At 51.5% G+C, this 15,000-nt stretch overlaps 2 protein-coding genes across 2 annotated transcripts in view; one reads left to right on the forward strand and one right to left on the reverse strand.

Moving 5' to 3' along the window:
* Positions 1–2,693: 2,693 nt before the first annotated feature.
* On the forward strand, positions 2,694–13,870 carry LOC126576087 (insulin-like growth factor-binding protein complex acid labile subunit). The gene is made up of 4 exons (XM_050237196.1): positions 2,694–4,384; positions 9,714–10,731; positions 10,807–11,005; positions 11,086–13,870. Exons 1-4 carry the CDS (start codon positions 4,083–4,085, stop codon positions 12,087–12,089), a joined length of 2,523 nt encoding a protein of 840 aa, XP_050093153.1. The 5' UTR covers positions 2,694–4,082; the 3' UTR covers positions 12,090–13,870.
* A 355-nt stretch (positions 13,871–14,225) lies between these two features.
* Positions 14,226–15,000, reverse strand: part of LOC126574049 (protein zer-1 homolog) — an 11,526-nt gene continuing 10,751 nt past the window's right edge. Inside the window, exon 10 of the mRNA XM_050233984.1 lies at positions 14,226–15,000. This exon is cut by the window's right edge and continues 806 nt beyond it. The gene's annotated coding sequence lies outside the window, so the exon portion shown is untranslated.

A 15,000-nucleotide genomic window follows, 5' to 3' on the forward strand; every position in this document is an offset into this window, starting at 1 on the left:
GTAATGGGATGATGATAGAGACACGAGATCATATGATCGGTTGCTACCGTCCTTCACCTATTAAACCTCACGAATTTCACTCTGCAGCTGCTGCCCTTCACGGTGTAGCGTCATCCGATTTACGCGATTTTAGCTACAGCACCGCCATTAGCATCGACAATTAGTCATCCGATGGTGAGTCATTTGATTGGAGAGAGAAAAAAATCAAATATTCGGTCACAAGAAGGCCTATCTTCGCTCCACCTTTTTTTCTGCGCTCTTTTGAGTCCAAAGAACCACTTGTATCCGCCGGTTTGGCTACCAGGAACCGGCCGCCCCCATCGGTACCCGTTGATTGACCGCATACCGCGACTGGCGCTATTTTTAGACCGTTTATCATGCATTGCAGCAGGTTATAATTAACAAAACGACACATTCTCCATCTTCTACCTTAAAAATATCTTTCATAAAAATATCACCTTCATCCGATGTATTCCATAAGGTCTAAAATTAAAACTCCTCTCGCCACACAACTCCCCCATATCATCCGCCGAAAGTGACGGGATGACATGCGATCCACCCGGCAAGGTGGGTGGATTAAATTCGGAATCATCAACAATTCGAAGAATGTCAAACACCATCCCTCCAACCGGTGGCCACGCTCCGGGATCTGTGATAGCAGCAGCAGCAGCAGCAGCAGCAGCAAAAGCGGTAGCGGACAGGAGAAATAAATTCGCTTCCCCTTGGCAACTGGCCTACCAGCTCATTGGCCGATCATCGCTGCTGGCGCCACCGCAGTGTGTTTGGACAGGTTTACGAGCTTGTTATTCTTTTCTTTTTTTTTTGTGTGTGGTTGTTTTTTGTTATTCAGACCAATCTCTGTCGAATTTGCATGAATTCCGGCACCGGCAGCCACGCAGCATCAGCAGAGGTTCACACATTCCGAACGCATAATTAATTGAAGCCCGTTTTTGGCATAGTAGGCGGAAGATTCCTCTCCTTTTTCGATCAGCAAGTGTAAGGATAAAAGGAGTGTTCGTTCGTGTCAGTTCATTTCGTTACCCGCACTGACAACCTCCCGCAGTGTGGAAGGTTCGTAGCTTAGCCACCTCGGTAGGCACGCTGTCTTCGTTGCCTTGCTACCGTTGCTACGATCCTAAAACACGTGGTCTGGTCTGGTCTGTGGGGGCTACTATGATCTGTTGGGAATGAGCATGTGAAAGATTGAAAACAGACTGCTAAATCGGCTCTCCGAGGTATTGCAACTGGAAGTTCCCTCGATTTATCATCATCAGCTCGTCAATCCCGTGGTACGATCGTGGATGCACGCGCCTTCCATGTTGTGATAGCATCATCATCATCATCATCATCACAGAAAGAGTGGCCACGCCACATGAGTGTCCCGATAGGATCAAATTAATTTTATTTATCGCCACAATCACACGCACGGTAACGGTAATTAATTTGTGACCGACGACGACGACGACGAGCGGATTCCTCTCGAGCGAGGTGGCGCCTAACTCTGCGGGATAACGCCCGGTTATCACCGAATCCCCCATCAACACCCCAGGAGGGCCCACTCCGGGACCCGATTGGAGCACGCATACCGATCTTCTGCATACCGTTTAACCAGCGTACCGGAACCGCCGCGGTGGGTATGCGGAGGACGGATTGTTCTTCATCTTCTTCAGCGCTGCGGTTACTCTGTGGCGCCATGGCGCCTGTCGACCGCCCACTATTTGACTGCAGAAGATGCGTTACGCGTGCGAATGCGTGGAATGCGGGAGCTATGCAAAGCATTCCACTTCCTGCGGTAATCCTTTATTTATTTTTTTTTGGTTCACCTTTTTTGGCATCTCATAACGGAGGAGGTTGTCCAACTTGTGAGCTCCAGTAAAAATGTTGTCATGTTCGTTTATGAGAGTGATAAATATGTCTGCACCGAGATAATTGGTCAAGTAGTCATTGGTTTGCTGCTGTGTCCAGTTATGAGGCATAATTTGCCTGATCGCTTCACAGGAGGCCGTTCTTAAAAAGAGTTGAATTTGATTATGTCAAGCGGCATTCGATCACAAAAAATAAGACACATTTGATAAAAAAAAATGCTTCATAGACATATCCAATCAACTGCACTAAAAGAACACAGTCCCTAAACAACATAAATATACGGTTGACATTCAATTTTTGATTTCTGTGCTTACTGCGTTTTTAAAATTGAACCATTTACAGGAAGAGATGATTCCTAAAGTTTACTTTAAACGTAGTTTACTAAATCGTGTTACCGATTTTTCTTTCAGCATATTTTTGCGAAATAAAACCTTCCGAAAATGCATTCCACGTGTGTAGAGACAACGAACTGCGCCACCCCCACCGCCACCTTGGTAGTAAACCTTTGGCGCCCGCTGGAAACCTGACCACCCTCTCCAACACCAGCACGCGAGTACCGAGAACGATCTGGATGCCTTCGGCTGGCACGAGCGTCGTAGCATAAACAGCGCGGAGAGCGTTCGGGAGGAGCAGCGAGCATACGATACGAGATGCACAACACGACGAGACAGTATAAGCAAGAAAGAAAGAGAGAGAGAGCGAGTGACACCAGTGAGAGATAGGGGCCGCAGGGCACGAACGGCCACCGACAGGACACGAGAAGCGCGATTTTTCCACGTTTTCTTAAAAGGAAACTGCCGGACACGCTCCGCGCTCAGTCACTCGTCGGATGCTGCAGCGATAGCGCCTGAAACCCTCGACCCAAAAAGGCCAAGAAGCAAAGCGTTAACGACACACCTTCTTCGGACTACTTACTCGGGGAATTCGAAACGGAACTACTGGTGTGCTGGTGTTTTAGTGGTGGTGGTAGAAGGGAGTGAATTCGCGCCGGTCGGTCGCTCCGAGTGATCGCGCTGGAGTAGTAGCCGCACTGCTTAGTGGACCGGTCACACGGCAGTGACCACACCAGGACGGACGGACGGACAGACGGACGGACGTTGTCTGGTGCAGTCTTATCGGTGGACGCCCAACAAGGAACGGTGCGTTGTAGGTAGCGTGAACAACCTCTCGGCGCTAGTTCGAGAGTTGCGATCGATCGACGGGCCGTGCGGAGATTATTGTGTGGTGCGGTGCAAAAGCCTAGAACGTGTGCGTCCGTGCGTGCGTTCGTTTGTGGTGTGTGATTGTGAGTGTAGTTGGCGGCGCGGTGCTGCTGTTGTCCCCCGAATCTTCCGTGGGCTTCCGCAAGGGGCTTATGTCCGCCGTTGCTGGTGCGCACCGTGTTTGTGTTTGCTGCGTAAGTGTTCTGTGTGAGTCAGGTCTTATCAGCCGTGGTCGGCCGCAGACGAGACAGGCAAGCAGGCAGACAGCAACCGAAGTGACATATTAAACCATCGAAGACACGCACCTAGAAGAAAATGTAAAGAAACACAGAGAGAGAGAAGGAGAGAGAAAGTAAAAGCAGAAGAAGAAGAAGAAAGGATCCGCAACGATCCGGTGTCGATCGGTGTTGATCGGTTTTTCGACTTTTGCCACCCCCGGCCCAAACAGTTCTGTTTTGTTGTGTTGAGCTGAGCCCCAAAGCTGAGGGCTCACATTACTGCTACTGCGTTGTGCAACCGCGCCCGCCAGCCAGCCCAAGGCCAAAACCTTCGCAAAGGTGTGTCCGCTGGTCGTGTTCCGTGGGAAATTCGAGTCCAGTCCGGTTTGTGTCGCGCTTTCAACGGTGCCCTACCGGTGGCGCCAAGTGGCGCAGTCCACCATCGATTATCGCTGACCAAGCGCCGAGAAGTCAAGCCATTGGCAATACGCAATCTTATTGGCCATCCTTTCCCTCCCCGAAAAGGAAGCCGAACCGGGCGGACCGTTAGGGTGTGTGCTGGTGGCAGAGGATCAGCTGCTGCCGGGTGCTCCGGGTTGCGATCAGCTGATCCGTGAGGTCCGTGAGAGACGATAGTTTTCCAGTATCGAACAAAGACACCATGATCGCCACCGTGACCAGCCAGTAGAACGCGAACGCACCGGAACAATCCAGCGGTGAACAGAGGCGCACCGAATTGAAACCGAGACCGAGTGCCCCCCCCCCCCCCCCCCCCCGCTAGCACGACGAGCCAACCATGGCCACGCTGCTGTACACGATCATCGGCATGACGGCGAGTGCGTCGCTGAACTGTGCGGTGCGCCGCGAGATCTCGCCCTGCACCTGTTCGCCCGGCTTCTTCGCCAACAACATCGACGTAAAGTGCGAGCAGATGGAGTCGTTCGGGCAGGTCGTCAACGCACTCCAGGATCGCTTCACCGAGGATCACAACATCTGGCTGACGATCTCGCACTCGCAGCTGCTCGATCTGGCCGCGCTGTCCTTCTGGGAGATGAACATGAACATCAAATCGCTCCGGATAAACTACGACAATCTCAGGTAAGCATGTCCTCCGGGCCACTTGGCTTGTTTACCTTGGCGCACCGTAGACGGAACCGTACGCCGTAGCACACAGACACCAGCACCACGGGGCACCGAGGCTCGCACTCTGATAAGGAGACAAACAAACACACGCACCACCGCGGCCCCAGGACCAGCCCGCGCGCCGATTACGCGATTACCGCGGTGACCGCGGCATTGAGTTCCCTTTTTTGAACCGCACCGCGAGAGTTCGACTGACTGACCGATCACTCCTGGTGGTGGTGGTGGTGATCGTGCTGAGTGGTGATCGATGCGCAATCCGCTCCCCGTCCGTCCGTCTCGATGGGCTCGTGTGCGTTGTTATCTGCGATCCGTTCCGATCCGTTCCGGCGTGCGGTCACTCCTCTGCACCAAAGGTTTCGATCGTACGGTGAACCGTTCAGGGATCTGTGGTGTGTCTGTGTGGGGAGATGGGTTCGTCACAGCGTAAACAATAACAAAACAGCACAGCAGGCACCGCGTCAGTGGCCAACAACAAACAGCAGCAGACACCGAGCGATGGCCGGAGTACTACCGGTCACTGAGCAACCGGCACTGGGCACCGCAGCGATCCGATCCCAGAGTCTGCCTGTCATGTGTATTCCCTGCGGGTGACGTGCGTCAGGAAGCGCTAGCATGCAATTCCCTGTCCTGCGCGTTTCCGATTGGCCGCCGTTCCGATGCGATGCGGTAATACACGATGCCAGGGCGTGACGCGATGGGAATGCGCACTTTGTATCAGCGCGATCGCGAACGACGAGCGTCGCGACGCTGTGGCTAAGAAGAGTGTCCTTTTTTTTTTGGGGTGCATCTTTAAGCGTTGTTTGACCACATTTATCGGAAAAATGAGGATCTCTATCACACATTTTGATCGTTTAGTTTATCCATATGATCGGATGTCCTGAAAATGTGCACTTTGAGAAAGCGGAACTCTCACAACGGACCGAAGGACTCGTACACGCATTGGCGGTTCTTTCCACACCCTATCGCACCACGGGGAATTCTGGTGCTGGTGTGCTGCGCCTTCGCACAGTCCCAAAGTTACGGCCTGGCTCGACCGTATTTACTCAGCTGCGTAGCCGCTGATTAAGTCCTGCGAAGGGAACCCCCCCGGTGTTGGTACCTGCCACTTGAACCGTGAGAAACAAACCGACGAAGAAAAAGGACACAAAACAAACAATCTGCATCGCCATCATGATATCAGCAGCAGCCATATTGTTTGTGCTGTATGTGGGGTTTTTTTTTCGCTCCCTAGTGGTGTGCCGGGATTTTCCCGCACCACCATGTGGTGTTTGTTCAATCTGATGGTGTTGCAGTTACTTGCGACTCTAAGCAACAACCGCAGTAATATCGAATCATAATTGCAAGCGTGCGTTTGCTCCGTTAACACGTGATGGCTACTGTTTATGTTTTATGTTTTCTTACTGAGCATAGCACGTGTTTAGGCGCACGCGTTGTAAGGCGTAATAATGGAAATGATGCAGCTCAACCCTCGGCAACCCTTTCACAGGGTACTGCATCTCGGTGAAATGTTCCACAGCATGGGAATATCTGTTTCAACTGCCAACTCTATCACCGGCAATACTGCGACGTAGAAAAATCTTCCCGCACAAACCCGGATCCCGCCGCACGATCGGTGGACAACCAGCAACCAGTTGACACCGGGCGATGCAGAGTTTAATTGAATTATCATTGATTGATTCCAATTAGCGTTTCCGAACCCGGCTCTAATCGAATCACAACCGCACAGCACACAGTGCCTCACGATGACCGATCGAACCCGCTTTCGAGGTGGACATCAATCGAGACGGAACCGGAGTGCAGTTAGGGCGCCACCCGAACAGTGGCCACCATTCAGTGGTCGACGCGGTCGTGGCGGGGTATTCCTGGAGGAAATTCCCAGGAACCGTTGAACCCACTCCGATCGGACTGGTCGGTCGGACTCGACGCAGTCAACAATGCAGTTCCCTCATGGCGGCTCGGCATAGGGGTTTGTGGTTAGCCAGAGGGCAGACCGACCAGATGCAAATGGTCCGTCCCGATCCGATTGTGATCGGTATGCGTGTTCTTGGCGTGTGTGTTCCCCGGATTCATGCTGCTGCATAAGCACCGGACGCAACATTCCAGGCCTGGCGTGGTTGAGAACGCGCCGACCGATGCGATCATACCCAGTTCATGAAGCTCGGACGGACGGCAGCATAGTCTCGCTGATCTGCATCTGTCATGACTATCAAGATCGTCAACAGCTTTCGAAGAAGTTATGAGCAGAAGGGCCATGGTGTGTCTCTTTGCCCGTTCCTTTCAGCGAGCTTCATCTAAACCAGACGCCAAGCACACTCCAAGGTCCAGGCTGTGTGTTTTGCGTCATTTGCGGTGGACCTCGAGGTAGTGCCACACGATAACAATCACCTAGGCACACCTCTTTGCATCAACCGGCTCGAAGTTTGGCGCAAGGTTGGTGTGTTCCTTTATTAGAAAGGCAACGCCAGGATCCTGGACCAACCTGTTCGCCGGGGGAGGGGTCTAACTATCGAAAGTAATCGATACACTCCATCTCGAACGCCACGAAATTCGCTTCGTAATGCTGACGCAAATGACGATTCCACCGCAGCTGCTGGCAAATGTTTGACAACATTCAGACCCAAGGCCCACAGCTGCCTTCGATTACCCGATTATGTATATCTTGGCTTATGCTTAAAGGTCGGCACGCCCACCAGGCCCCCCGCTACCCCTCACAACGTGCCATGTCAACGTTGAAATGCGTCATTTCAGAGTTTGCTGAATATCATCTAGGAGCGCAGACGGAATATCCTGCATCGGGAAAGTCCTGCTGCAAAACGGGGACATTACAAACAGAGCAGAGCGATGCGGTGGAAGGGGACGCAGCACGCAGCATTCTTGTGCGGTGGAACCGGGTGTGTGACTTATCTGGATTCCGTACGCTACGATCTAGCGCTGCTGGTCGGATGGAACGTGTTGAATCACAGTATGGCATCTCTGCAGATTCCCTTCTCCTTTCCCTGCACTCTTTCCCGGGCTTCTGGCTCTTCTCTGGTGCCACTGTCTGGCTGGGAGGGAAAGGTGACTGCTGATGGGATAAAGGAGCAGATTTACGGCTAGTTTCGCATCATAACCAACTACGTGTCGCAAATGAGGATCCGTTAGTCAACGCCAGGACATTCGCTAACAAAAACAGCCAATGTGTAATGTAACCTTAGAGCTTCGAACAGTTTCTCCGCTGAAATTTGCATCCATCTTTGCACTAAAACAATTAAAAATTGAATTACTGAAGCGTTCATCCAATATGCAGTGGCAATACTGTTAGTATTACACTTTTCCAATTCAATAGAGTCGTTCAGCGCACGATGGTGATGAGCGAACCGACCAATTTCAATCAGAATTTAACGGCCAAACTACTTGAAGTTCTTGCCAATTCCCCTCCGTGGAGCTGGAGTGCGGGAGTTTCCCTCCAGTAAATTCCTTAAATGAAAACGATATCAAAATGACAGCCGACTCCCGTTGGTTGGTTGGTGCTTTCTCGCAGAACCGGCAATCACTGCTGGTCGTCCATCGGTATCAGGTCGAAAAACCTCTAAACCTCCATCGCAGCCGTCCGAACCGGTTAAGAGTGAGGACGATGGATTGATTGAAATACGAGGCCCCTTGGGGGGGGGGGGGGGGGCGCCTAGAATTGGGTTCAGTTTCGCAGGTTAAACGGCTGGCGCCATGCCGCCGACGACGACGACGGTGATGATGATGATGTTCATCTTGTGTCGTGTGTCTGGACACTCCGCATTTCTAGTGCCAACGCGGCTTAGCCAGTGTATTGCGCGTGACGTCGACCGGCAACCGGAGCGGATCGTCACGCAAATGGACGACGGACAAGTGGAAAGAAATGGACGCCACGTGTACGTTGGCTGAACGGGGTGGCGGGCTCGGGGGGTGCCTCAGCTCAGTACGCACCGGGTAGAGCGATCCCCGCGATCGATCGAGTTTGGAGTGAATCGAGGCCGAAAGACGGGGCGAATGGGGATGGTGGTTTTGAGGTTATCTCGACCCAAGCAACATGGCGCCCACTATCGTCGCTCGCGTTGTCATCGTCTGGCGGATGGCGTCAAATTTTACGAGCCAACCAACGTCGTTGATCGTCGGCGGTGGCGACGGCGACAGTGAACGAGCGCGTTATCAATTCCGATCCACCCGTTGTGACCACCACCGCGGTGGTGGCTGCCGAACGGCAATAACAATAATGTTTAATAATTTCTGCACTGATTTACGATCGTGTTAATTGGTTCAGGCACCAGTCGGGAGGGGGCCAAGAGCCACGCAGTTGCTCTGCCGCATCGCACGTTCGCATCGAACGGCGCAACTGACCACCGCCCGACTGCATTGTTGTGCCCTGCGGTCAGCCCTTCGTCACACTCAGCTTCATTCACAGCATTCGCCTCGGTCGCGTTTGCTGTGCGGTCTGTGCGTTCTATTAATTAATTAAATCAGAACCTATGGAGCCATTTAACACACTTGCCTGACACCGGACACACGGGGCGAGGGAATCACGAGCCCTGCTTAGGAGCCGCAAACTCCGCGACTCAACTGCACACACTCGAGATTGCACTATCGCTCGCTCGCACGCTGGACTCGCTGCGTGCATCAGGTAATGCAGGCGAGGAAGAGAATGTTGCGAGTGTTGAAGGGACTCTATGATGTTGGTGATGATGATGACGATGATGTGGTACTTCATTGCTGCTAACTCCACCGAACGGAGAACGCAAACACGAGACGGCCGGTTGTCCATTCATGAAGCTGAGCGGATCGAGTTGAAGCAACTGTTGTACTGTTGGCCTTCAGAAATGTGCCTTCAGGTGTTGCGCCACATAGTAGCGTACACTTAGCGGTGGATGACATGTGAGGTTCCGTCGGACTTTCAATCCAATCGCACTTCCACGGCCAATCGGACATCCTACAAACAAACAAACAAACAAACAAACAATATGTCGATGGCGCCACCAATTATCAGGTGACCGATGATACGCTGCCGGTGACCGATCAATCGCAGGCCGCAGCGCGTCGAGTAGTGGCCATTCGTACGCGAATAGTAAACATACACAGCAGCAGCAACTAGCAGCGAGATGTTGGTGGGAAAGTTACCGCTAATCCTTTGGGGAAAATCTGCTATATAATAAAGTTTCCCAGCTGCCACTTTTTAAAACAGAGTCCTTACCGCGAGAGGCATATACTTACAACGCTAGAAAAGTATTCGGCTCGATTCGTTATCGTTTTGTTTCCGTTGTTCCGTCTTTCCCACTAGCCAACTACCGGTTTCAACGTTCCGCAACCTACCCCGACTGGATCTGTTCAGTGCCGCGGATAATCTGCTGGAAGAGATACCGCCGGACATGTTTGAGCAGATGCCGAACCTGGGCACGCTGGATCTGGCGCGTAGCCGCATCCGCTACGTGTCCGGCGACACGTTTCGACATCTGCAGAACCTACGCCACCTGATCCTCGGCAGTAACCGGCTATCGCGGCTCGACACGGACGCCCTTCCGAAAACGATCCAATCGCTGCAGCTGAGCGTGAATTCGCTCCGTTCGCTGAACGGCAGCGTCCGGCACCTGGACGAGCTGAAGCTGCTGTTCGTGAACGAAAACAACCTGACGACGCTGGCCGGTGAGTTGCCGCGTGGATCACCGAACCTCATCATGATTTCGGTCCACCACAACCTACTCGAGGCGCTACCGGTCGAGATCCGCTATCTGAAGAACCTGGACCACCTGTCGATCCAGAACAATCGGCTCCGGTCGCTCGATGGGCTGCTGGCACGGGCCACTCACCTCACGAAGCTGATCGCCAACGACAATCTGATCGAGGAGCTGAGCCGGGACGAATTCCTCGAGGTCGAACGGATGGAGGAACTCAACCTGGCCGGCAACCGGCTGACGCACCTGAACGGTTCGCTGCTCCACTGCAAGGGCCTGATCAATGCGAACTTTAGCGAGAACCGGCTGAAGGAGTTTTCGCTCCAGGAGGTGGCCGGATTGCGCAAGCTGCGCCTCCTCGACCTGTCGCACAATCGGATCGAGGTGCTGGCCGGCCGGATGGAGAATATGATCGATTCGGGCCTGATCATTTCGGAGCTGCGCCTCAACAACAACCGGCTCCGGTCGCTCGACGGTGCCCTGATGGGGCTGAACAATCTTCGCATCCTGAACGTTGCCCACAACCAGCTGCAGACGATCACACCGGACGATCTGATCGGGATGGAGGAGCTGGAGCGGCTGGACCTGTCCTTCAACCAGCTTAAGACGCTCGAGGAACTGTCCAAGGTAAGTGCACCCGGGTGGTACTACAACTACAGTTGTACTAAGCCCCTTCGTTCCGTTCGCTTCTCGTTCCTCCAGACGTTCCTGCCCTCGCTGGAGCTGCTGAATGCATCCTACAACCAGCTGACGACGATGCACAAGGACTTCCACGGGCTGCCGATACTGTGTGTGGCCGATCTGTCGAAGAACATGATCCGCGAGCTGTCCGTCGATCTCGTATCGAACACACGCTGCAGCAACCATGGCGTTCCGAACCGGTTGGAGATCTTCCTTGACGGTAAGCACGATGCAGTGCAATAATGATGCACAGTTTGGCTGCTTCCAGATCTAATGCTCGCTGCTGTTTCCTTCTTGCAGAAAATCCGGTCCTCTGTAACGAATCGCTGCCGGAGCTGATCACCCAGATGGACTTCTACCATACGCGCCTGAACGGGGTTGCGCACTGTATCGTCCCGCAGCCGATGCCGGTGGAGACGCCGATCTTCATCCAACCACCGATAGCGATGTTGCAGCCGCTGCTCAAACCTCCCGCACCGCTCGTACCCTCCAACGTCATGATACAACCGCCCTCGATCGTGCAGATCCTCGTCCCGTCTACGCTCGTCATGCAACCACCGGCACCGGCTTCGGCGGCTGTTCAACCAACGGTGGCCGGTACCATCGGTACGGTGCCAGTGGCTCAGAGCCCGGCAGTGGTTGGACCACTGACGGCCGCTGCTATCCTTCCCGGTGCTCCTGTTCCAATTCCGCTGGCTCTTGCCACCGTTGCACCCGTGCCGATACTGATCGAAGCATCAACCGGTGCACCATCGCTATCGCAGGTTGCTCAACACATTCCTGCGGTCACGACCAGTGACTCAGCACCCCCTCAGGACCAACAACAACAACCGGAACACCAACTCGATGACGATCCGAGCGCGAATGGGGTGCTACTAATTCCGCAGCAGAAACCCTACGATGAGCTCAAGTACGATGCCCATCCAGAACCGGAACCAGCCGATGAAACGAAGCAAAAGGGGGGTGGCCAGCCAGGTGGCGATGGTTCCGATGCCGAACACAACGATGTCGATCCCGTCGGTGAGGGTAGCGATGGTACGGTGAACGCTAAGGGCACTACCACCACCACCACGACCATGCAGACGATCCTCGAGTTTAAGAACATCATCCACGATGATAGCTATGGGGCAGCGATGCAGCCACCGGCAGTCCCTAGCACCGTTGTGTTACCACCGGTAGCACCGCCGGAAGTGATCCCGCTGCCACTAGACAAGGCGCAGGGGTTGGCGACGGAACCGCAGGATGATGGACTGCCAATCGAGACGCAGCAGGATCAGAGCGTCGATCTGAGCGAGCTGGAGTAGATGAGAGTGGGCTGGCATGGACAGAATCTAAGATATTTCTTCTTCCCCCTCTTCCGCTTTTCCTTCTTTCGACCTGCTCGACCCTGTGGCTCGTATGTAGAGAAGGGCTTCAGCTATAGCACGTGACCTTGTGACTGAAATGGGTTACAGCCTTTGGTAAAACCTGGAACAGGGAGGGGGAGTCGCGCTGGCAGGCGACGGCCTGGACGACACAAGGCTTCGCCATCATGCAGCGGGAAACACGGCTGTATTAACTGAGGGAATGGGTGAATGAGTTTATGTGTGCAATTGAAGGAATAATGTGTGAAAGAGAAGAAGAGACAAAGAGAATGAGATAGAAAAAGAGAGAAAGAAGCAGAGAGATTAATAGAGATATCCCTTATCCTTTTCGCATAGTTAGGTATGTATGCTAGATGCCATGATAGAGAGGAAGCAGGTGATAAGTAGGAAACAGTAGTCCGCACCGTCACCTGTTGCGGTCGAGCAGCCATTGATCCTTTCCAAATGCTTCTCGTGATTTAGAGTAGGCTGTTCTGTGCAAACACTTTCTATAAGCTTCTATGATTTACTTTTGATTGATCTGTTCAACTCATCTGCCTCTTTTGTACTCTTTCTATTTGATAGAGTTGTACTTTCCTATTTTAGCAAAGCAACACTTCTCGCTGCTGCCATCTTGTGTTTGTGCGTGTTTACGTGCGTGCGTGTGTGTATTTGTGAATGTGTGCGTGTGCGTGTGTGTGCGTTAGTATGCTTGCTGCTTTTCATTATTATGAGATTGTGGATACTACTACTATCCAGTTTCATCAGTTAAAGTGGTTAAATTTAAGATTTGTTTGCATCCTGCTCCCACTAGCTCCATGCCTCTTTCATACTGTCTCTCTTGCTTCTCAGGATCATTGATGTTACACTGCACGACTTGGAAAAAAGGACACTAACACGAAAAGGATAGAGCAATGATAGAAATTTAAACACGAAAAGGATGAAAAACGAAACACTTCGAGTTGCATAAACTCGGAATGAAGAGGTTTGCTGAGGAGAGAGTACGTTTCCTTTCTTTGAACACTATTAGTAGCCGGTAGGGAAAGAAGCCAGCCATCAGGCGTGTGCGTATTACACACCGCAGCACGGTGACCTCACCAACATGTGACAACCGAGAAACCCAAATCCGCGTAGAAACACACCTGCCAGAGGATCCCAGTTTTGCGAATTGAACATATTTTACCCATCGTAATGTTAGTCACTGATAAACAGAACACAGAACACAACTTAGGATATAGCTAATTAGTGTTAGTGATTGATTTTTAGCCTGATTACGAGCTGGTAGCAGACGGAGTGAGCTGTGAGACAGAGCGAGAGAGTGAGCAAGAGATGGATGTAGAGGTTGCACTGAAGGGTTTACGAATATCGAGGAACATAAAGCTTAACATGATGTTGTGTTAGGGAGAAATGCTCCGCATTTTGCTTCTTCCTTTTTTTTAACCTTCCGATCGATCCCAACGCTGTATCACTATATATTGATAATAGAATGGTTACGCGGAACTTTCCGGGGTGTGGGCGCAATTTAATGTGGTCAACCTATACGACGAGCGATAGAAATGGCGAGAGCGACCAGAAGTGTACGATAATCATCAAAGCAGCCATCGATCAATATAGTCACTATCCAGCAAATGATTGCTAAAGCAGCCGTATGCACGAGATAAGATCGCGGTAAAAGAAACGCATCTCCCAAATGTATTGCTTCTTCGATTAGTATGAATTGAATTGCAAATAAAAATGACAGAAATATTCTTCCGTGTCCGCACATTTGTCCTCTTTCCAGCTGCGCGACGAACTTACCTAAACGGTGTTTCAGGGTGTTTCAAGTAATATACAACTCTTTGAGCGTTCCACAGAGATTTTGTGCCACCACTCACAGCTTAAATCTGTTCCTTAACCGTGGCACTACAGTATTAGTATTTTGTTAACTGTACATTACTCACTTAATTCTTCACTCAACCGTGGATGCGGAGAGAATGATGAACAACGGATTGCCATGAAGCTGTTTCACGTTCAAAGCTTCCTAGATCGATCTTCAATCAAGAAAACCAGTGTTTAGAATCAGACCTCAAACTGTTATACAAAAATAACTCACGTTCGTCATTCTTTCGAAAATTGCTCTTTATTTGCTTTTTTTGTTTGTTTGTTGGTTTTCTTTTAATTATGCGTTGCTTTGTTTCTGTTTACGCGCGCGCGTGTGTGTGTATTTTGCTTGTTAATTCGCTCCGACGACATCGCATCACATTGAATTTGTATTGTTTTTGTTTGAAATTACATTCAATTCAGCCTGTTTCAGAAGCGAGGCGTTCCCACTATCATCCCGGAACATCTCGTCTCTCGTTTGTTCGGATCGTGCCCGTGCCGCATCGCTCAGACATGCCGCCGGCAAACACGAAGTAATTACCCATTCTCTAGCCTAACGAGGCCGCCAGCATCTTTACTAATGCTTGGTAAGATGACCGACCGACCCACTCGCGCAACGTTTCATAAGAGGAAGTCGTTCTCATGGATTTCGTTGATTTGTCAACGAATGCCATTGCAAGCATTCTGAACTGAGAAATAGCAACGGAAAGGAAACGAACAGAAACAGAAAAGAGGCCGGATACTTCAAAAACTTTCAACTTCACATTCTATGTGTTCCATATCTCCCTTTCAGTCGAATGGACGACTTCTTCTAAAAACATCAGGATGCGTCAGGAAGTGTTAATAAATAGAAAAGCTGCTATCATTGTCGTCAATCGGATTTTTTCAACGTTTATCGAAAGGCGACACTGACCACATCAGTATAGCAGAAGAGAGGTACATAGAGAAGAGGGAAAACACATGTTCGCCAAACTAAGCGCTAGGGAAGCCGGCCCCATTCCAGAGGCTGCTT

The sequence above is a fragment of the Anopheles aquasalis genome, chromosome 3, assembly GCF_943734665.1.
Source record: "Anopheles aquasalis chromosome 3, idAnoAquaMG_Q_19, whole genome shotgun sequence".
Taxonomy (NCBI): domain Eukaryota; kingdom Metazoa; phylum Arthropoda; class Insecta; order Diptera; family Culicidae; genus Anopheles; species Anopheles aquasalis.